Genomic DNA, 21,812 nt, shown 5'->3' with positions numbered 1-21,812 from the left:
AAGTCGGTACAAACAAGGCATCAACCTTTCTAACTTATTGCCACGAGGCTCCCATTTTCAACGTAATCCAAGACACTTGTTTGTTCATTTGACTGGTTTATTTATAACCTGGCAACCAATTGCGTCCAGAGAACAATTTCCAACATCAATAACAGCAGTGGACACATTTAAAACTCCCCACAAATCATCAATGTGGCCCAATGAATGAGCTGATAATAGTGAGATTCTAGTGGTGGAAGAGTCTCAGGTTGGTGTGGAACAGAGCTATACCCAGCTGCTCACATGCATCGGCCACTACTTGGTCAGCGGCTGACCCTGACGGGGCAGCGATGAAATTTACTCCACTCTGCAGAAAGGAAAGAAAAAAGGTGAATTTAATGTGATTACAGTATATATATGAAAGATTTTAAAAGGCAGAAGTGTCTAAAACTAGAGGGTATAAGTTCATAACAGATCAGAGAAAGATTTTTTCCCCCCCACCGATAGAGTGGTTGGAATCTGGAGCACAGTTCCTGAGAGGGTGGTGGAGGCAGTACTCGGTCTCATAAGATTTAAAAAGCACCTGAATCACCTTGGCATAGAAGTCTACCGAACAAGTGGAAAATCAGATTAGTACAAATGATTGGTCTGCCACAGGAAAGAAGTTACTGTTTCTATGCTCTATGATCAGAGCCATTGAAAGTAATTAGAGAGCGCATATGAGGATTTGCAATAAGGATTCACAGCACTCGGACATCAGGAGTTTGAAGGTAATAAAACAGAATGCACGATTAAAGGAATAAACGGATACATTTAAGGTTGGCAGACTGATGTGTAGGAGGCCATGGAGGGACAGGGTAAAGTATCCCAATTTGCTGATGTTACTTGGGAAAGCAAGCTATAAGAGGGGTGCAAATCTCAAAAAGGAATTCATACCAGTTAAAATAAGTGGTGGGCGAGTAGAAAGTGGGGAATTTAAATGTAATCATTCCTTTAGGTGAAGACCTTTCAAAAGGAGAGTAATTATGCTGACTAGCGAGACCTGGGTGAAAGGTGGAGGGCACTTTGCAGATAAAACAATTTTGAAGAATGAAGATGGCACGACCAACCTCACCGAAGTTTACAATACTTATAAATCTGAAAAAATAGTCTTTGATGGACTCCTGCATAAACTCAGAACATAAATAGCAGCTAGAGGCCATTCAGCCCCTCATCCCCAATTCCCCATTCAATGAGATCATTGCCTTGGGAGCCAAAGCGTAAAGCACAGAAACGGGCCCTTTAGCACAAATCAATGCCAATCATTTACATTAATCCCATTTTATTCTTCCCACATTTCAACCAATTCGCCTACACAATAGAAGCAATTTGCAGCAGCCATTTAATTTATCAATCCCCAAGTCTTCCAGATGTGGGAGCAAACCAGAGTATCTGGAGAAAGGTTGCAGTCACAAGGAGAATGTGCAAATTCCACACAATAGCAGAGCAGAGGTCAGGATTAAACCTGGTATGTGGTTCTGCAAGGTAGCACTACCAGTTTTGCTCCTGGGCCACTCTGTGATGGCTTACCTTGTGGCACCTTCCTGCACTTGTTCCATAACCACTGTTACAATGGTTCCAGACATTCAACTTGTGAAACCTTCCATACATCTCTCATGCAAGCACCTTTATATGTTTCATTGAAACATCCTCTTCTACTTCTATATAGGAAGCACAGGCCTGATCTACTTGATAACTTCTTACATAAATCCTGGAAACCTAACCAGTGGAACCTCTTTATCTTTCTCTCATGCAAGAGGCACCAGGACTGTACACTGTATTCCAGATAGTCTCACCAGGGTCCCATATCCTAATTGAAGCAAGATATCTATTATTGTACTCAAATCTCTTTGCAATAAAGGCCAGCAAACCATCCAAACTTGCCTCGTAAATTGCTTGCATGTTAATTTTCCATAATTGCTGCATTCCCAAATACCAAATACCAATATCTTTCAATCTAATTGATAACCATTTAATAACTATTCTGGATTTTATATTTTTAGATAAATACTAGGGTATCAAGAGTTCCATCAAGAACGTTACCCCAAGGTCCATCATATGGTCAACAGTGTTAAGTTCAAAGTGCACTCTTGACTTCCCAGCTGCCAGCAAGGCTGGCCAAGTCAGGTGCTTACCAGGGGCGCTGAGCCCACAATCGCAATGTGCCACAGGATGCTGGTGAAGACCAGTCCCTCAAGTCCCATCAGAAAATCACCATAACCATCATCCCATTAATACTCCATTCAAGTCCTATGTTTAAAGGCAGTGGCCGATCATTACAAAACTGACCTTCTTGGCTCGTTCAATGTTGTCCCGGAAAGGAAAGAATGCATCGGAGCTGAGAGCAACGCCGCTCAGCCTGGAGATCCAGTTCCTGCGCTCCATCTCCGACAGCTGCTCTGGAGCCTCCTCAAACATTCCCTGCCACTTGGGCAGCTCTGTGACCTGAGGAGGCAATAAGAGGACATCCAATCATCTCTGGAAACGCCTCACAAGTGTGGGCAAAATAAGCAGCTCCTGACTGGCCAACTGGACCAGAGTGGAGACTGTCTCCAGAGACTGCAACCATGTTATAGGAAAGCAACCATGTTATAGATGGCACCATGTTATAGGAAATATATTGTCAAGCTTGAAAGGGTTCAGAAAAGATTTACGAGTATGTTGCCAGGACTAGAGGGTGTGAACTATAGGGAGAGGTTGAGGAAGCTGGGTATCTTGGGAGTGCAGGATGATGAGGGGTGATCTTATAGAGGTGTACAAAATCATGAGAGGGATAGATGAGGTAAATGCACAGTCTCTTGTCTAGAGGAGGGGAATTAAGGACCAGAGGATATAGGTTCAAAGTGAAGGGGAAAAGATTTAAAAGGAATCAGTGGGGTAACCTCTTCACACAAAGGGTGGTGAGTGTATGGAACAAGCTGCCAGAAGAGGCAGTTGAGGCTGGGACTATCCCATCGTTTAACAGTTAGACATGTACATGGATAGGGCACGTTTTCAAGGGATATGGACCAAGCGCAGGCAAGTGGAACTAGTGTAGCTGGGACATTGTTGGCCAGTGTGGGCAAGTGGGCCCAAGGGCTTGATTCCACACTGTATCATTCTATGACTAACCAGGCTGGCTCTGCACTGGTCAAGCAGATGCCAAAATGCATCTCTCTGCTACCATCACTGAAACCTTCCCTGTAAATTCTGATGACGATTTCTGAGAGCTTGGTCCACATAAATTGGCTTCTGCATCGTTAGAAATACTACGTAGTAACATGCTTTGAGGCCCTCAGATCACAGGAGGAGCAACACAGATACTAAGTTACAGAGGAGAAGTACCCAATTCACAAGTTATTTTCTGTGCATGTACATAAAGTGAGGCACAACAATTCCCATGATCGCACTGAACCATCAGATCAAGGATGGAGACTAGTTTATATAATCAGGAGCACCATGACTGTGGCATCTCTCCGTCAAGTTTACACAGGTCACCTGCAGGGGTGCTGCATTGTACCTTACCTCAATCATCCCGCCTACATACTGGTCAATGGCATTGGCAATCTCAGCCCGCTTGACACCCGCTTTGAACTTCATGGCCAGCACTCTGGGGTGATGACGGAGCCACCAGTAATCGGTCTTGTCCCCTGCCAGTCTAGTGCAGTGAATGCGGGACTGCTGACCTGCACCTATGCCCAGGACCTAGGTAAAGCATTCAAGAGATTAGTGAGGACACAGGTACACAAACAAAAATGATACACAACATCCCCACCAATTGCTACATCCCTTCTGTTGCAAAGGAGCAGGCTTAATATCCATGGGCAGTTTGATTCACAGCAGCATCTCATTTCTAATCCTCTACCGTCGTCTTACATCCCCTGGTTAGAGCTCACCCGACCTAGTCGCTCATAATTTTGGAATACAGTTGTGTGGTGGGTATAGGGAACCAAGAGTAGTGAAGGTGCAGAGGAATGGAGCCTGCAATCGACTGCACAGTGAGCAGTCAGTGGGAAGGGCTCCAGTCTCAAAGGAGAAGGCAAGAGCGAAAGTCACAGGGATCAGGTAAAAGAGGGCAAATCAATATAGGTCTTTGGAAATCATAGACATGGTGGCACAGCAGTAGAGTTGCTGCCTTACAGCGCCAGAGACCCGGGTTCGATCCTGACTACGGATGCTTGTCTGTACAGAGTTTGTACCTTCTCCCCTTGACCTGCATAGGTTTTTCCGGGAGTTTTATGGCAGGGTATTAGCAATCGGGGGCGTATTAAGGCTGGGCAGGGATGAATTAGTTGCTCTCACTGACAAATACCCGTGGGTGTTACTGGGACCAAGCAATGCACTCGAGTCCTCGTTGCAAGGCTTGGGATGGCATGCATCCTGATGACCGCCTTTGCCGCACTGCCTCAATCCCACCCGGCACCTGCTCAATGCAACACTCACCTGGCCATCCTTCGCGTAACACACCGAGTTGGACTGAGTGTACTTCACCGCAATGCTGGCCACAATCAGGTCACGGATGGCAGACTCTGGCAGCTGTAGCGAGAGAGAGGGGAGGGTCAACGCCAGTGAAGTAACCAGATGTCAGTGGCCGTCCCCACCTGTAAACCATTCCCACTGGACCCAAGGCCAAGGAACACTGCGGCATTGGTCTGGCTGTATGAGACCAACTGACCGTTCAGGGAGGATACGGGAAAGAGCAGCCATCTACTGGACATAGCAGATGGAGATTGGCTTATTCTGCCAATACTGCCCTCACGAGCTTTGGGCTTCAGATGCGGAATGTCCCACCGGAATGATGCCCCATCACACCCAGGAATAGTATCCCAGATTTTTCCAAAAGAGTCTGTCACGGGAGCCACAGCAGACTGGAGATATTAGACATTTCTTGGATGAATTAGATCATATGCGAATTATCAAAGGGGAACTACTGGCAAGTTTAAAGCACATTAAGGTGGATGAATACCCTGGGCCTGACCAAGGCTTACATTCACAGACCTTGTGGGAAGCAAGGAAAGAAATCGGAGAAACCCTTGCAGAGATATTTGCACCATCTTCAGCACGTGAAGTTTCCGAAGACTGGTGGGTGGCTAATGTTACAACATCATTTAAGATGGGCCGTCAGAGCAAGCAGTAGACAGGGCAGGTCAATGACCTTGTGTGACGTTGATTCGGATTGACAGGGTGTCAAGGTATTTCCGAAGCGGCTGAGCTTTCCCACAACCCGCTGCTTGCAAAACGCACACCAATTTACCCTGTCTTGATTATTTAAATCACCATTTCAGAAACTTCCGCACAAGCATTTAGCTAGTACACCATCACATTCAGCTGTGGGAGCATCATCCTTTGGGCAAGATATCAAACCAAGATCATGTTTGCTCTCTGCACTGGGTAAGCAAGAAATCCCATCAGAACGGATGCATTCCAATCACTTACATCCTTGGATGAGGTGACCTGGTGCTTAAACAGCGAGCGATCGATGGGTACGTTGTTCCTCTTCTGGGCCAGATGCAATCCAAATATTGTCCGGGTTTCAAACTCATCTGGTTCATATTCTGGATCCATCTAAGAAACGAGTAGACACAAAAAGCTGGAGTAACTCAGCGGAACAGGTAGCATCTCTGGAGAGAAGGAATGGGTGACGTTTCGGGTCGAGACACCTTCTTTAAAAGAGAAGTCTTTACATCTGCGCATAGTTCATTCTTACACTATCTCCTGTGCCACACCCATTAGCAATGCAACCTTAATGAAGCCATAAATGCGCTTCATAAAATATTTGGCCTGCATTCACACACCGTACGTGACCAGACTTTTAGTCCCGAGGCCGGAATCTAGGATTAATGGGCTTGCCTGGTCCAGTCAACCCCTTGGGTAGTTTGTGTAAAGATAAAAGGACAAACAAGATCTCCCTTCCTCCAACTCATCTTCAGCAAATTCCCAACAGAGAAACAACCTACATTCACTATAAAGCTGCACAGCGTTATGAAGGTCAAGAGGGGAAGCGGGATATCACATCAGAAGAGATGGGGCCAACTAATCCACTTACCCGCAGAACACAGTAGTTCCCATTTTTCTTCTTGGACAAGATTTTCAAGGCCTCTTCCTCATAACCGGGAGCAATGATTCCATCCGACACCTGTAACATAGGCATGGGTAGATTAGTTTCAGGAGACTAGACAGGCTTTACGAAAGCAGTTTATTTAACAAGGAAACCACAATTCCCTATCCCATCATCCGTTCCCTATGCTTTCAAAGCCATTCATAAGACTTATGAACTTAGGAGCAAAATTTGGGCATTCAGTCTATCGAGTCTGCTCCACCATTCAATCATGGCTGATCTATTTTTTCCTCTAAACCTCATCTCCATAACCTTTGACATGCTTACTAATCAAGAACCTCTCAATCCCTATTTTAAAAACACCCATTAATTGAAAAAGTTTCACCAACCAAAGAAATTCCTCCTCATCTCCAATCTAAAGCTACATCCTTTATTCTTACTCTGTGTTCTCTGGTCCTCGGCCCTCCCACTACTGGAAACATCCTCTCCACATCCATTCGATCTAGGCCTTTCATTATTTGGTAGGTTTCAATGAGATTTCTCGTCATTCATCCAAAATCCAGTGAGTATAAGCCCAGAGCCATAAAATGATCCCCAGACATTAACCCAATCATATATGGGATCATTCATGTAAACCACCTCTGGACCCTGTCCAATGCCAGCACATCCTACCTCAGATATGGGGCCCTAAACTGCTCATAATATTCCAAACCTGACCTGACCAGCGCCTTTAAAAGCCTCCGCATTAAATCCTTGCTTCTATACTCTAGTCCTCTCCAAATGAATGCTTATATTGCATTTGCCTTCTTTACTAGTGACTCAACCTGCAAATTAACCTTTTGGGAATCCTACACCAGCACTCCCAAGTTCCTTTCTGCCTCTGATTTCTGAATCCTCTCTGCATTTATAAAATATAGTCTATGCTTTTATTGTTTCTACCAAGGTGCATGACCACCCATTTAAAACCACTGTATATTTCCAAGTGCTGTGGTAAAGATTTGCATAACTACAGATCTCTTCAGATCATTTCTAATGAACAGTGGGGGAGACCATTTTGTTTTGCCTCATACTCCCCTTCCCCCACTCCCCTTCCTCCCCCCCCCCCCCCCCCCCCCCACCCCAACAAGGTCCACCTCAGCCTTCTTAGTCTTGGTTTCACGATCCACTGAGCACCCTGCTTCTTGGACTTGCCTCTCTGGAGATTATCCGGGCTGTCTGGACATCACACACATCTGACAAGGCCACAAAGTCACCAAAGGAGGACATCCTGTCAGCACCTGCAGAGAACAAGGGTACAGTTGGGTTGGATTCCAAACCACACTTGCAGCTCTCCAGTGACAATCAAGTAACGAGACCCACCAGATCAGAGAACAGGCTGTCTTAAGATTCGAGAGGGACAGTGAGCAAAAAATAAACAAAGCACACCCGGTTGTTGAATACATTGTGCTGAAAAAAAACACAGCTTTGGTCACTGACAGAATCGACAAGAGTGAGGGTGCGATGAAGGAGACGGGACAGAGGAACAAGTGCCTGGTCAGCAAGTAGGCTGGAGTGAGGGTATGGAGGGGTTGGAGGGTTCAGCTAACAATTTGCAGAATGAAATAGTTGATGATGTTGAGGAGAAAGTGTTTATATTTTAGCTGGTGAACTAGGACAAAGTAAAGAGGAAACAACCCAAAGCACAAAAAAGGAGAGTTAAAGCTCGGGAGTGAAAGCAATGGGCTGTGGAAGCGCTGACTATGAAGGTTAAAATGCCATGACTGGCCTTTCCCTGCTGGTTCGTATTTTAATGGACATGGATTCAGCCACAATAAACGAGTTCTGTATTCTGACTGCGCATGCCCAGGTCAAAAGTCACTCTGCATAAACATTGCTGGAAGCAGTGGAGCTGTTTACTTATAGACCTTTATTTTATCCTTTTCAGTTTTGATTCTTCTAGGTAAGAAAATACTTTCAAACTGTAAATTAGAGGTATTTATTGTTCCTTTGTTAAAAGCTAAAATTATTTTGTGGTTTTTATTGCTTTATGCTTTGGTGAGTGAGCGAGATCGTGCTCGTCCGTGGTCGTGGAAGGAGGCGCTAGCGCTAGCTCTTTCCTTGTCCAGTGGCTGTTGGTTGGCCCCCTCGGTGCCGGCGGGGGCTGGAGTTGGCGCTTCTTCCCCGCGCTGGCTGTGGGCCTAGGGCCGCTGGTGTCCCGTTGTTCCGGGGCTGCCGGTTTTCTTAATTGTGAATGACCTTTGACAAATCTCACGATTCCTTGTATTTTTCGGAATACCGAACTCGCTTATTAACCTGAAATGTGGGACAACCTCAAGAAGTTGACTCGGTAGCTCTAGTTGTTATCATTCTTCCACAAACATGCCCCATTTTTCTTTGTTCCCAGTTAATTTTGTGGCGTACTGGAGGGCGTGTACTGACCTCTGGCTCTGGCATACGCTGTGGCCAAAGGAGTGAGATCACCGTACTTGTCATGGACCATGCAGACCGTGGCTTCCTCCTCTGTAAGCGGCACCCCAACAGCTGCACCTAGTGGCAGAACAACACTACAACAAAGAACACAATGTACCCCGCCACCCACTGCACCCTTCCCCACAAGGGCTTGCAATTTTACAATCAATAATAAAAATGAAAATGCACATTAAAAAACCTACATTCACAGCTGATATACAGGCTGGCTGTGAAATGTCTAAACAAGTTAACCTGCATAATTGATTATTATAATTCCTTCTCTGTACAGTTTACAACAATTATTTCACTGACGCAGTTTGATGAGGAAGCAGAGCTGATGCTTTCCCTGGCTTAGGATGGTGAGAATCAGGTGGTCATTCTTAAAGATAACTGGTAGCTCTTTATAACAATGACACGAAGAACATATCTTCACCCAGAGGATGATGAATTTTTGCGATTCTCTACCCAGATCCCTGCAGAACTCCACTGGTCACAGCCTCAACATTGTCCTACCACCACAACCCTGCTTTCTATCAGTAAGCCAGTTCTGAGTCCATACAATCAACTCTCTTTTACTCCCATGCATTTTAATCTTCTGGATCAGCCTATCATGGGGAACTTCACCCAGTATGCCGTATTAAAATCCACGTACACAATGTCCTACCCTACACTGCCCTACACGCATCGATCACCTTCGTCACCTCCTCACAAAACTCAATCAAGTTCGTAAAACATAACATCCTTATCCCTCATCTACCCATGTCAACACTTTCAGGTCTTTGTGCTCTACAACAATCTCCAGGGCCCTACCATTTGCTTGGTTTGTTTTAACAAAATGCAACACGTTATACTTTTCAGAATAAATTCCACCTGCCATTTCTTGGCCCACCTTCTCTAGTTGATTCTCACTGTCCATGATACCCCCAAATCTGGTGTCATCCGAACATTTACTAACCATGTTAACTGTTAATACAGATGACAAATAAACAGGATTGAGGAGAGATCCCTGTGGCACACCACTGGTGACAGGCCTCCATTCAGAAAAATAACCTTCCACCTTCACCCTCTGACTCATTCCAACAAGGAGAATTTGAATCCCTTTCCTATCCAGCTCACTCTGGATCCCATGTGATCTAACTTTCATGAAACAAACCTACCATGTATGACTTGTAAAAGGCCTTGCTGAAGACCATATGGCCGGTTTACAGCCCAACTCACATCAATCATCTTGATGACCTCTTTGAAAGTTTATCAAATTTGAGACATGATTTCACACGCACAAGGGAATGAAGACATGGGGTTAGTCCAAGAAATTGGTGCTAAAGTACCGTGACATTCAGCAAAGCAGGCAAGAGGACCCAAATAGTCTGTTTCTCATGGAAGTTGGAACATGGTGTCATAAAGCACGGAAACAGGAACTTTGACCCAACTTGTCCATGGCGATCAAGATGCCCCATCTAAGCTAATCCCATCTGCCCTCATTTGGTCCATATCCCTCTAAACCTTTCTTATCCAAGTCTTTTAAATGGTGTTATTGTACCTGCCTCAACTACTTTCTCTGGTAGCTCAATCCATACATAGACCAACCTGAGTGGAAAAGGTTGCCCCTCAGGATCCTATAACTGATCTACAAGAGGATAACAACAGATCTTACCCCTCTTACTTTAAACCCGTCTTATGATTCTTGATTCCCCTACCCTGGGTAAAGTGATCTGTTCATTCACCCTATCTATTGCCCTCATTATTTTGTGCACCTCTATAAGATCACACCTTAGCCCCCTCAACTACAATGAATAGTCCTAACTTACCCAACCTCTCCCTACATTCAGCCCAAGAGCTGCCAACATTCTCTACAGCTTAGTGACATTCTTCCTTTCATAGTGACCAAACTGAACACAATACTCCAAATGCAGCTCACCAACATCTTGTACAGCCATAACAGAAAATCCCAATTTCTATACTCAATACCCTGACTGATGTAGGCCAATGAACCGGAAGCCTTCTCGACCTTCCTATCGGTGACACCATTTTCATTGAACTGTGCCCCGTACTTCCAGATCCCTCTACTCTACAATACCTCCACAGGATCTCCCCGTTCAGTGAAGATCCTGCCTTGATTTGACTTGCCAAAATGCAACACTGTACACTTACCTGCATTAGCTATTCTTCAGTCAATTTGCCTACTTGATCGAGAATCTGCTATAATTTTTGATAACCCACCACTGTCTATGATACCACTACTTTCGTGTCATCTGCAAGCTTACTAATCATGCCTTGCACATTCTCATCTAAATCAGCATCAATCCCCAAGGCATACCACTAGTCCCAGGCCTCCAGTCCAAAAAGCAGCCTTCCACCGCCACCTGCTACTTCCTTCTACAAAGCCAATTCTGTATCCAGGCAGCTAGCTCTCCCTGAATGCCAATTGATCTAACATTCAAGGTCAGCTTATTGTCAAATGCACTAATTAAGGTACAGTGAAACTTGAGCTACCATATAGCCATACCAAGTGAAAAGCAACAAGGTAAGAGATTGATAAAACGTCCCCCCCCCCCCTCCACACATAAAACAAACCAACAAGCACTAAAACATACTTTTTAACACACCAAAAATAACAAAAAAGGACAGACAGACTGTTGACGAGGCACCTATTGCTGGTGGCGCCACCCGCCATTCCGGAGCAGCCTACCAAGCAGAACCATATCAAAGGTCTTACTGAAGTCCACATAGAAAACATTTAAGAGGGAGTTAGATGTGGCCCTTGTGGCTAAAGGGATCAGAGGGTATGGAGAGAAGGCAGTTGATCAGCCATGATCATATTGAATGGCAGTGCAGGCTCGAAGGGCCGAATGGCCTTCTCCTGCACCTATTTTCCATGTTTCAATGTTTCTATCTATGGCTTTACCCACATCAATCTTCTTGGTTACTTCTTGAAAAATCTAATCTGCTCTGAGAAGCATCATTGAAGGAATCGAGCTTTACCGAAAGGGTTAAATTATGCAAAATAAACATCAGTGACTGGAATTAGAAATAGATTGGCGAGCATTTTTTGGAATAATACAATCTCAAGTAAACTGTTACGAGAACTATTTGTGCTCCTTATCCAAACTGGAAATTTACTGCCAGCTTAAGAATTACAACATCACTAGCATGAAATGCAGAGCAGCTAGAGGAACTCAGTGGGTTGGGTAAAGAATAGTCAGCGTTTCAGGGCGAGCCCCTTCATCTAGACTGCTCCCCTAGATGAATGGTCTTGTCATGATCGCTCGACTGTCCATTTTCCTCCACAGATGCTGCCTGGTGCTGAGTTCGGCAAGCTGTGCTTTTTTTTTGCGAGATGACAGTGTCTGCTATTCTACTAATTATGAGCTTTGATTTCCTGCAGTTGAGCAATTGTCACCCTACTTGTTAAGCCGGCCTTTGACATTAACATAATTAATGTCAAAGGCCGGCTCGACCTAACAAGTAGGGTGACAATTAAGATGCCTTTTCTATGAAGAAACAGCAGAGTTTTGCAAATTCTGGAGATCCATAAGCCAAGATTTAATAGATGTGCATGTTAGTAATGGGAGAGAGCAGTTAACATGCATTGCTCTGCCAGTGCTATCTGGCCCTTTCACAGTTGACTTTTACATGTGTAGACATCCAGCAATACGCACTTTAAATCGACCATTTGCAGTATTCAAGTTTGTGCAGTACCAAGGAACCACAGTCCTTACCTGCAGGGCTGACATGTTTGAAGGAGGTGGCAGCAGGGAGACCCAGGGCCTGCTTCAGTTCCCTCACCAGCTGCCAGGCATTCAGAGCATCACACAGATTGATGAAGCCAGGTGATCCATTCAGAACTGTCACGTAAGGGGGACATAATGAGGGTCAAAGACAGGTAGCACATCCATAGGCTCCCTTAACATAATAACCAATTGATTGATTTATTCATTGAAAGAAACAGCGTGGAAACAGGTTCTATGGCCCATCAGGTCCGCACCAACCAACAATCACACTTACACACTAGCTCCATTTATCCCACGTTCACATCCACTTCCTATTCACAAGGGGCAATTAAGAGAGGTCCACATAAAGAAAACATACAAACACCACACAGAAATCACCTGCATTCAGGATCAAACCAGGCCTCTGGTGCTGTGAGGCAGCAGATCTAACAGCAGTGCCACTGTGCTGCCCTGGCTGTGAGTCAAGGGTAAAGGTAGATTGTATGTCACAGCCTCATCTGGCATTGAGTAGGTAACCCAGGCCGATAGGCCAAGGACTCATGCAACAAAGGTCCCAGATTTTGCGAAAGATTCTAATCCAAGTCCTGATCACACCACAGTAATATTTCAAAGATCATCAAGTTGAAGGTGTAGAGTGATGGGCTCTCTTGCCCAATATTTATAGCTGTCTTAAAGTACAGAAAAATACACTTTGGCTCATTGAGTCCATGTCAACCCCCCTTCCTTTTATGCTTATCTCATTATATTCTCAACTCCTGGCAGAATCCACCACTCACCGACACATGGGCAATTTACAACAATTAACTGATCTACATCTAAAGGATGTGTTGGGAAACCAGAGCACCTGGAAGAAACCCACACAGTTACAGGGAGGGCATTCAGACTGCACAGAAAGTACCCGAAGGAGAGTATTGCAAGGTGGCAGCTCGACTGGCTGAAACATGTTGTGCCCTCTGTTGTTTTAACGAAGAACACCATATTTGTGGTTATGGTGCACACACAAGCTGCTGCTTTTCCAACATCACAATAGTAACTATACCTCCGAAGCCCCAAAACAACTTGGGACATTCGAGATCACCAAAAGGCACCGCATAAACTAACTTTGTCCAACATGCTCAAAGCAGGTGCTTTCCACCCACCCTACCTCTACCCGGCTGCAGAAGCTGCCGATTCACCTTTGAACGGAAGCTTGGGCCTTAGCGTGTAGACCTGGGCAGGAGTCTGGTGTGGATTCATCCCATATCTCAGCTGCAGCTGGGACTCTCCCTGACTGCATTCCTTCCGGAGGTAATCGGAAATCGCTGCATCATACTGGGCTGTGTGGGTAAACGCCTAGCGGGAGAGAACACAGCAGAGTGAAAGCCACCATACATTTGGCTACACATTTGGCAACAGTAAAGTGCAGCTGGTCACTGCAGATCAAAACCGGACCGCAATGCGCTGAGGATTTTAAGTTAAATCGAAATGTCAACAATGTCAAACAAGGAGTAGGGATGATAGAAACATAGAAAATAGGTGCAGGAGTAGGCCATTCGGCCCTTTGAGCCTGCACCGCCATTCAATATGATCATGGCTGATCATCCAACTCAGTATCCTGTACCTGCCTTCTCTCCATACCCCCTGAGCCCTTTACAAGGGCCCTTTTACTAATCGGCCACCATTTAGATAAGTCTACTTTCCTGTTTTTGCCACCAAGTGGATAACCTCACATTTATCCACATTATACTGCATCTGCCATGTATTTGCCCACTCACCCAGCCTATCCAAGTCACCTTGCAGCGTCCTAGCATCCTCCTCACAGCTAACACATTTCTGGGGCTACTTCCTTAAGTACTCAGGGATGCAGCCTATCTGGCCCTGGGGATTTATCGGCCTTTAATCCATTCAATTTACCTAACACCACATTATACTGCATCTGCCATGCATTTGCCCACTCACCCAGCCTATCCTAGTCACCTTGCACCCTCCTAGCATCCTGCTCACAGCTAACACTGTCCCGCAGTTTCTTGACATCTGCAAACTTGGAGATGTTGCATTCAGTTCTCTGCCGCAGAAGGTAGTTGGGGCCAGTTCATTGGCTATATTTAAGAGGGAGTTTGTGGCCCTTGTGGCTAAAGGGATCAGGGGGTATGGAGACAAGGCAGGTACATGATACTGAGTTGGATGATCAGCCATGATCATATTGAATGGCGGTGCAGGCTCGAAGGGCCGAATGGCCTACTCCTGCACCTCTTTGCTATGTTTCTATGTTTCTACCACTTCCCGGCTAACCTGGATTTCACTCAGTTCCTCCATCTCATTTGACCCGCGGTCCCCTGCTATTTCTGGCAGATTATTTATGTCTTCCTTAGTGAAGACAGAACCAAAGTAGTTATTCATGGTCAGCCATGTCCTTGTTCCCCATGATCAATTCACCTGTTTCTGACTGCAAGGGACCCACATTTGTTTTAACTAATCTTTTTCTCTTCACATATCTATAAAAACTTTTGCAGTCAGTTTTTATGTTCCCTGACAGTTTTTTTTCCATAATCTATTTTCCCTTTCCTAATTAAGCCCTTTGTCCTCCTCTGCTGGAATTTCTCCCAGTCCTCTGATAGGCTGCTTTTTCTGGCTAATTTGTACCATTCATCTTTTGTTTTGATTTCCCTTGTTATCCCTGATTTCCCTTGTTATCCACGGATGCACTACCTTCCCTACTTTATTCTTTTGCCAAACTGGGATGAACAATTGTTGTAGTTCATCCATGCAGTCTTTAAATGCCTTCCATTGCATTTGATAGTGGAGATCCCTTCAACACACCATCATTATTCAGGGAGCATACGTTGACCTTAACCCTGGGCTGCAACAAACCTTAGATTCCCAGCAGAACGACAGTGAGGCAATAGTGCAAGAAAAAAAACCACAAGCTCTGTTCTGACTTCCATCATGAGAAAACAGATGACGCCAATGTGAAGAGTCTTGGCCACACCAGTTTGCAGAAGTCAGACCACAACGTACCCCCACTGAAACATCGACAAGGCCTGGTGTGTGCCTGTCAACCAAGGGCCACAATCAAATGGCATGAGCTTGGGACCCAGAAATAGGGCACTTAGCAGTAAGCTTGAGCTGGGACAGAGCACGGTAAGAGGGGAAGAAATAACTCTAGGTCCCATCCAACCCCGTTCCCTTTTGAGGAGTGAAATAACAAAAGTCACCGTCGATTTAGAAAGAATACCTTCAATGCCAAGGAACTCCGGGTCTCTGCACAAGTGTCCTTCCGCTCGGAGGCCTCCATTTCCTTGGTAACAGTCACGTAGTCAGCGGGATCGCACACTATGGTCACACGGGCCTGGTTCTTTGCCGCTGCTCGCAACAGGGTTACACCACCTTTGGGAAGATAAATGGCACATGCAGCATGAACAACATTACACATGCCCAACACAGTCAGTGCAGTGGGAAGGGTCGCCCTTGCCACCTGTCACCTGACGCTCTGAGACACACATGCTGCATTGTCGGACATGCTGGGCAACTTTAATTCCCAGAAACAGGTGGCCTCTGGTCAGGAAATGTATAAAAAAATCTCAAACCCAAGCACAGCTCACCAAGAATCCCCTCTCCCTTCTGACTGAGGCACAAAACAGGAAACAGAATCCCTATTTAATTATCGCAGTGAGGTCACTTGCTTCAGATTCTTCTACAGGTTAAAGCTTGCCCAATGATTCTTCCTAGGACCCAGCCAAGGGGAGTTAAGAAACATTAGAACCAGGTCAGTCTATTCGGCCCCTCCTGCCTACTCCAACATTCAACAGGATCTTTTACCTCTGCACCACTTTAAAATTTAAACCATATCCCATCTTGGGCCCCTTCGGTCATGGCTGACCATGGGCGTCTCCAGGGTGCTATTCCCTATATAGAGACGCCTGTGTGTGGCTTGTGGGGAGACTGGTGCACAGGCAGCCACCACACGGTCCTTGACAGATCTGGGTCAGGATCCAGTGGCATGGAGTCCAAGACGACCAGAAACCCTTTTCTGCTGCAGCCTTCATCCGCCTTCCCAGCTGTTGTGACGCTCCACTAAGGTCAGCCATCGTCCTTAGCCTGTTCCACCTTTGAGATCTTGGTTGGATTGCTCTTTGTTAGAGACCTCCCCCTCAACATTATTATTGGTGGGCTACCAGGATCATAGCTCCAGACAGCATCGATCTCAGGATATCCCTTAATTCCCTTATTATCTGTGGCTGAGACGCCATGGTCCTTGAGTAAAGAATCCTAGTGATGCACCGTTCACTTTGTAAATACATTTCTTCCAAAAATTCTCCCCTGAATGATAGACCCTTTATTTTGAGATGGTGACGCCCCCCCCCCCCCCCCCCCCCCCCCCCCCCCACTACCATAAATATTCCAGTCACCCCAGCCACAGGGATCATTATCTACCCTTTCAAGACCTGCAAGAACTATTTACATTTCAATTAGATTGTTCTTATCTCAAGATGGTCACTGGCTCCACAAACACAAAGACTGCAGATGCTGGAATCTGCAGCAAAACAAACTGCTGGAGGAACTCAGCAAACCAGTCAGCATTTGTGGAGAGAAATAACAATTGATGCTTCCTCTGGACTTAACTGGAAAAGTCGATAGTGAGTTTCCTTCCACAGATGCTGCTTGACCCAGCGGTTTTGTTTTTTTATTAGTTACCAGTCCAGTTTTTTTTTTTTAATGTTTTACTGTAGAGCAAATTTCCTCCCAGGAATCAATCTAGCAAATCTTTTGCTGCACCCCCTCTATCAGGCATATCCTTGCTCAGATAGAAAAATACACTATGTTCAAAATATCATGGCTGCATAATTAGAGCTATGATCGCTACCCTTGAACTCAATTCCTTTGGTAATAAAGATCAACAAAATGTTTTGCATCCCAGCCACTTGCTGAACCTTCCTTTCCATGCTGCTAGTGAGGCGGGAGGGGAGGCCTTCTGCCAGGCCTCTCCAAAACATCCAGCGAGGGGCTTGAGAGGGTGAATGTGGGGGGGGGGTGATGGTTCCCCATGCCAAATGCCCAGAGCCAGTGTCACAAAAGTAAAAGAAAAGAAGATAACCCATTCACCTTCTCACTCACCCACCAATAACATGGCTGACTGCATTTTCAAAGAGATATAAAAGAGATTCTCTCCTGGCTGGCAATTATTTAGTCAGCGTCACTAAAGCAGATTTACATGGACATTTATTTCCTTGCTGTCTGGGAAAGATTGTTCTGTACCAATTGGGTGTATTATTTTCAATGTTCCAACATTAATGCAAAATGCTTTTGGATCCTGGGGTCCATAGAAATAAAATTATTTTCTTACGAGGAGGGGCGCATGTTAGCAGCAAGTTATAGAAATTTCAAAGCTGCTCCTTTTCCAGTAAATTAAACTCCAGTTAAAAACCCACCAATGTCGATTTGCTCCACAGCCTCTGCCAGGGTCACATCCGGAGTGGAGACAGTTTTCACAAACGGGTACAGGTTGCAAACCACAACTCTGAGGGAGGCAAACACAAAGACAGAAGTGAAAGGCAAGTGGAGCCACACATGGTGCCTGCCCATCAGCAGTTGACAGCTCTAGAGTACGAATGGCGTAATGGGCAAGTTTGGACCAAGTACTAACTGTTTCCAACATCTCTCCTACTAATGTTTCACACTGGCACCAAACACAGAGGAGGGAGGAAACTGGGACTTGGTTTAACCTCTCATCTGAAGGCTAAATGGCAAACGGCAAGATTCAGGAAAATGAATGTTTATGGTCAGGTTAAGGGCTTACTGTATTGCGATAAAATTAAGACTGGTCAGTGAAACAATGTGAATGCTGGCTTTAATCAAAAATCTTCACTCTGGCTCATGAAAACTCATCCCACATCCTAAACCCCCTCAATACTGCACCCATCGTTTGTTGCTCAACTATCTGCACTAGGACTTGATGAACAAGGAAGACGTAGACGAAGACGAAACAAGGATGTACAGCAGGCAGTGAAGAAAGCCGATGGAATGTTGGCCTTCGTAACAAGAGGATTTCAGTATAGGAGAGGTTCTTCTGCAGTTGTATAGGGCTCTGGTGAGACCACATCTGGGGTATTGTGTACAGTTTTGGTCTCCTAATTTGAGGAAGGACATCCTTGTGATTGAGGCAGTGCAGCGTAGGTTCACGAGATTGATCCCTGGGATGGTGGGACTGTCATACGAGGAAAGATTGAAAAGACTAGGCTTGTATTCACTGGAGTTTAGAAAGATGAGGGGGTATCTTATAGAAACATATAAAATTATAAAAGGACTGGACAAGCTAGATGCAGGAAAAATGTTCCCAATGTTGGGCGAGTCCAGAACCAGGGCCCACAGTCTTAGAATAAAGGGGAGGCCATTTAAGACTGAGGTGAGAAAAAACGTTTTCACCCAGAGTTGTGAATTTGTGGAATTCCCTGCCACAGAGGCCAAATCACTGGATGGATTTAAGAGAGAGTTAGATAGAGCTCTAGGGGCTGGTGGAATCAAGGGATATGGGGAGAAGGCAGGCACGGGTTATTGATTGGGGACAATCAGCCATGATCACATTGACATGACGGTGCTGGCTCGAAGGGCCGAATGGCCCTCTCCTGCACCTATTTTCTATGTTTCTATGACATTTTCAAACAGTCCCTGCAAACCTGTACTCTCCCTGCCTGCTTCAAATTCTCCACTATTGTCCCTGTGCGCAAAAAGGCAAGGATTGCTGGTCTTTTAAGAGGGAACTAGATGCTGGAGAATCGAGGTTACACAGAAAAGCCAGAAACTCAGCGGATCTATGGAGTAAGGAAATAGGCAACGTTTCGGGCCGAAACCCTTCTTCAGACTGATCAGGGGGGGGGGTGGGTGGGGACAAGAAAGGGAAAAGGAGGAGTAGCCGTAATGACTACAGGCCTGCCACACTGACCTCGGTAGTCATGAAGACCCTTGAAAGGCTTGTGCTGGCCAAGCTGAAAAATATCACAAACCCCCTGCTGGACCCTCTGCAGTTTGCATATCAGGCCAATAGATCTTTGGATGACGCAGTCAACCTGGGCCTGCACTTCATCCTCCAGCACCTAGACCACCAGGGCACCTATGCGAGGATTTTGTTTGTTGATTTTAGCTCTGCATTCAACACTATTGTGCCAGAGCTACTACACGCCAAACTTTCCAAGATGACTGTGCCTGAACCCCTCTGTCAGTGGATTACCAGCTTCCTGACAGACAGGAAGCAGCACATCTCAGACCCGCAAACCCTCAGCATAGGAGCACTGCAGGGCTGCGTACTCTCCCCTCTCCTCTACACCAATGACTGCACCTCCACTGACACCTCTGTCAAGCTTCTCAAGTTTGCGGACGACACAACCCTGATTGGACTGATCCAGGATGGGGAGGAATCTGCCTACAGCAGGAAGTGTCACAGCTGGCGTCCTGGTGCCATCACAACAACCTGGAGCTCAATCCTCTTAAGACGGTGGAATTGACTGTAGACATTAGACTCCCCCTCCCCTCACCCCACTCACCATCAACGACACCACAGTCACATCTGTGGAGTCTTTTAAGTATCTGGGAACCATCATCTCCAAGGAGCTTAAGCAGGGGGCTACCATCAACTCCACAGTCAAAAAGGCACAACAGAGGAAGTGGCAGCTGAGGAAGCACAATCTACCACAGGCAACAATTCTATATGGCCATCGTAGAGTCTGTCCTCACCTTCTCCATCATGGTCTGGTTTGGCTCAGCCACCAAGCACGACACCCAGAGGCCGCAGCGAATCGTCCGATCAGATGAGAAGGTTATTGGCTGCAACCTCCCCTCCGTTGACGAACTGTACACTGCAAGGGCCAGGAAGCGAGCGGGTAAGATCATCTCTGACCCCCCTCACCCTGGCCACAAACTCTTTTAATCACTTCCATCTGGAAGGCGACTCCAGACTGTCAAAACTCTCATAGCCAGTCATAAAAACAGCTTTTTTTCCCACGAGGTAGCTCTACTTAATAACCAAAAATCTGTAGTATCCTTTTGCTCTGGTATTTTATTCAATTCACATGTTTAATCAATAATGTTTTATTAATAATGTTTAATGTTTTATGTATCATTCTTAACTGCCACTGTATGTCACTGCGGGCGGAGCACGCCCAAATTCCTTGTATGTGAATACTTGGCCAATAAACTTATTTTCATTCATTCAGCTACCACTGGACAAGAAGAGAAAATACCCCATTAAACTATTACAAAACAGGGAAACTTTGCTTTCAATGGCCATTTGGTCATCTTTTAACTTTATTCAGCATTCAATTTACAATCAGTCCAGTGGCAAAACACATCTTATTCAAAAAGGACGCAGAAGGCCCTCTAAGCCCATCCAGTCTACGCCCACTCTCAGAAGATCTAATTCAGAAGATCTAATCCATTGGTTCCAATAAGTCACCTTATTTCCCTTTTGCTTCTCTTCAACAAATGGTGAACAACCTCCTGATCTATATTATGGATAATTTACAGCAGCTATCATAACAACCAGCATGTCTTCATGATGAGAGGAAACCAATGTGTGGATATCACCAGTGACCAAGATCAAACCCAGGTTGCAGGAATTGAAAGATAATAGTAGAGTTCCCAGATTTCTTTTTTGGAATATCCGGTGCCTCGATGTCAAATTTACACCCTTACAGATGCATGACCCACTTGCTCCCTAATGCTCACTGCTTTGGGACTTTAGCAGCCCCCTGTACAGGCACCTGTGAACCCTCCAGCAATGGATTAGTGAGGAGGATTCTGAATCAAAATGGAGAAAGAGGAGGGTAAAAGAGAAGCACTGAATTTCCCAGTAAATACAGAGGGACGAAGTGAAGGGGAGAAACAAAGTCTGCATTGGTAGATATGCAAAATGCCAAACTCTTGGGAAGCCTCTTGAACCCTGAACTCTGTGCAATGTACACATTGAGAAACTTGAAAAACAGACACCCTATCGTGCTTGTACATTAACCAGAGTGACTTTCTGATAGAGCCAGTGTCCACATTGCTTCACTGACCAGTCGTAATCTTACAGCAATACATCACAGAAACAGCCTGTAACCTGACCAGAAACACTCATTTACACAAAACCCACATTATGCCTTTTTTTTTTTACTATCCCCACATTCCCATCAATTCCCTCCAGATTGCACCAGTCATCTACACACTAGGGGTAATTTAATGTCCAATTAACCAACTGACCCGCACACCATCACAATGTGGGAGGAAACTGGGGAACCCAGAGGAAACCCAAGCAGTCACAGCGGGAATGTGGAAACTTCACACCAACGGCGCCCAAGGTCACGATTGATCCCAAGACTCCAGTACTGTGTGTCAGTGGGTCTAATGGCTGCGGCACTCTGCTGCCTGGAATCAGCCCTAGGCCAGTTTGCAGCTTTTGAACCTCATGCTGATATCCCAGTTTGTACAAAGAGCTGTGCTATTATATTGTATATTGAAATGTATCTCTATACTTCCTGCTGGCTCAATATTAAATATTTCAGACACTTCCCATAACCACTAAAATGCAGGCATTCCTAATCACTTGAACATGAGTGGGAGAATGCTGT

At 45.5% G+C, this 21,812-nt stretch overlaps 1 protein-coding gene across 1 annotated transcript in view; it reads right to left on the bottom strand.

Moving 5' to 3' along the window:
* Positions 1-76: 76 nt before the first annotated feature.
* Positions 77-21,812, bottom strand: part of atic (5-aminoimidazole-4-carboxamide ribonucleotide formyltransferase/IMP cyclohydrolase) — a 32,642-nt gene continuing 10,906 nt past the window's right edge. Inside the window, exons 5-16 of the mRNA XM_055638308.1 lie at positions 17,643-17,731; positions 15,449-15,600; positions 13,410-13,566; positions 12,223-12,348; positions 8,474-8,581; positions 7,247-7,332; positions 6,044-6,133; positions 5,434-5,562; positions 4,441-4,533; positions 3,523-3,702; positions 2,308-2,463; positions 77-346 (exon numbers count right to left, since the gene is read on the bottom strand). Coding sequence (XP_055494283.1) covers positions 227-346; positions 2,308-2,463; positions 3,523-3,702; positions 4,441-4,533; positions 5,434-5,562; positions 6,044-6,133; positions 7,247-7,332; positions 8,474-8,581; positions 12,223-12,348; positions 13,410-13,566; positions 15,449-15,600; positions 17,643-17,731 — 1,486 coding nt within the window. The 3' untranslated portion in view covers positions 77-226. The remainder of the gene's footprint in view (positions 347-2,307; positions 2,464-3,522; positions 3,703-4,440; positions 4,534-5,433; positions 5,563-6,043; positions 6,134-7,246; positions 7,333-8,473; positions 8,582-12,222; positions 12,349-13,409; positions 13,567-15,448; positions 15,601-17,642; positions 17,732-21,812) is intronic.

The sequence above is a fragment of the Leucoraja erinacea genome, chromosome 7, assembly GCF_028641065.1.
Source record: "Leucoraja erinacea ecotype New England chromosome 7, Leri_hhj_1, whole genome shotgun sequence".
Classification (NCBI taxonomy): domain Eukaryota; kingdom Metazoa; phylum Chordata; class Chondrichthyes; order Rajiformes; family Rajidae; genus Leucoraja; species Leucoraja erinaceus.
This window is presented reverse-complemented; position numbering and strand designations above follow the sequence as displayed.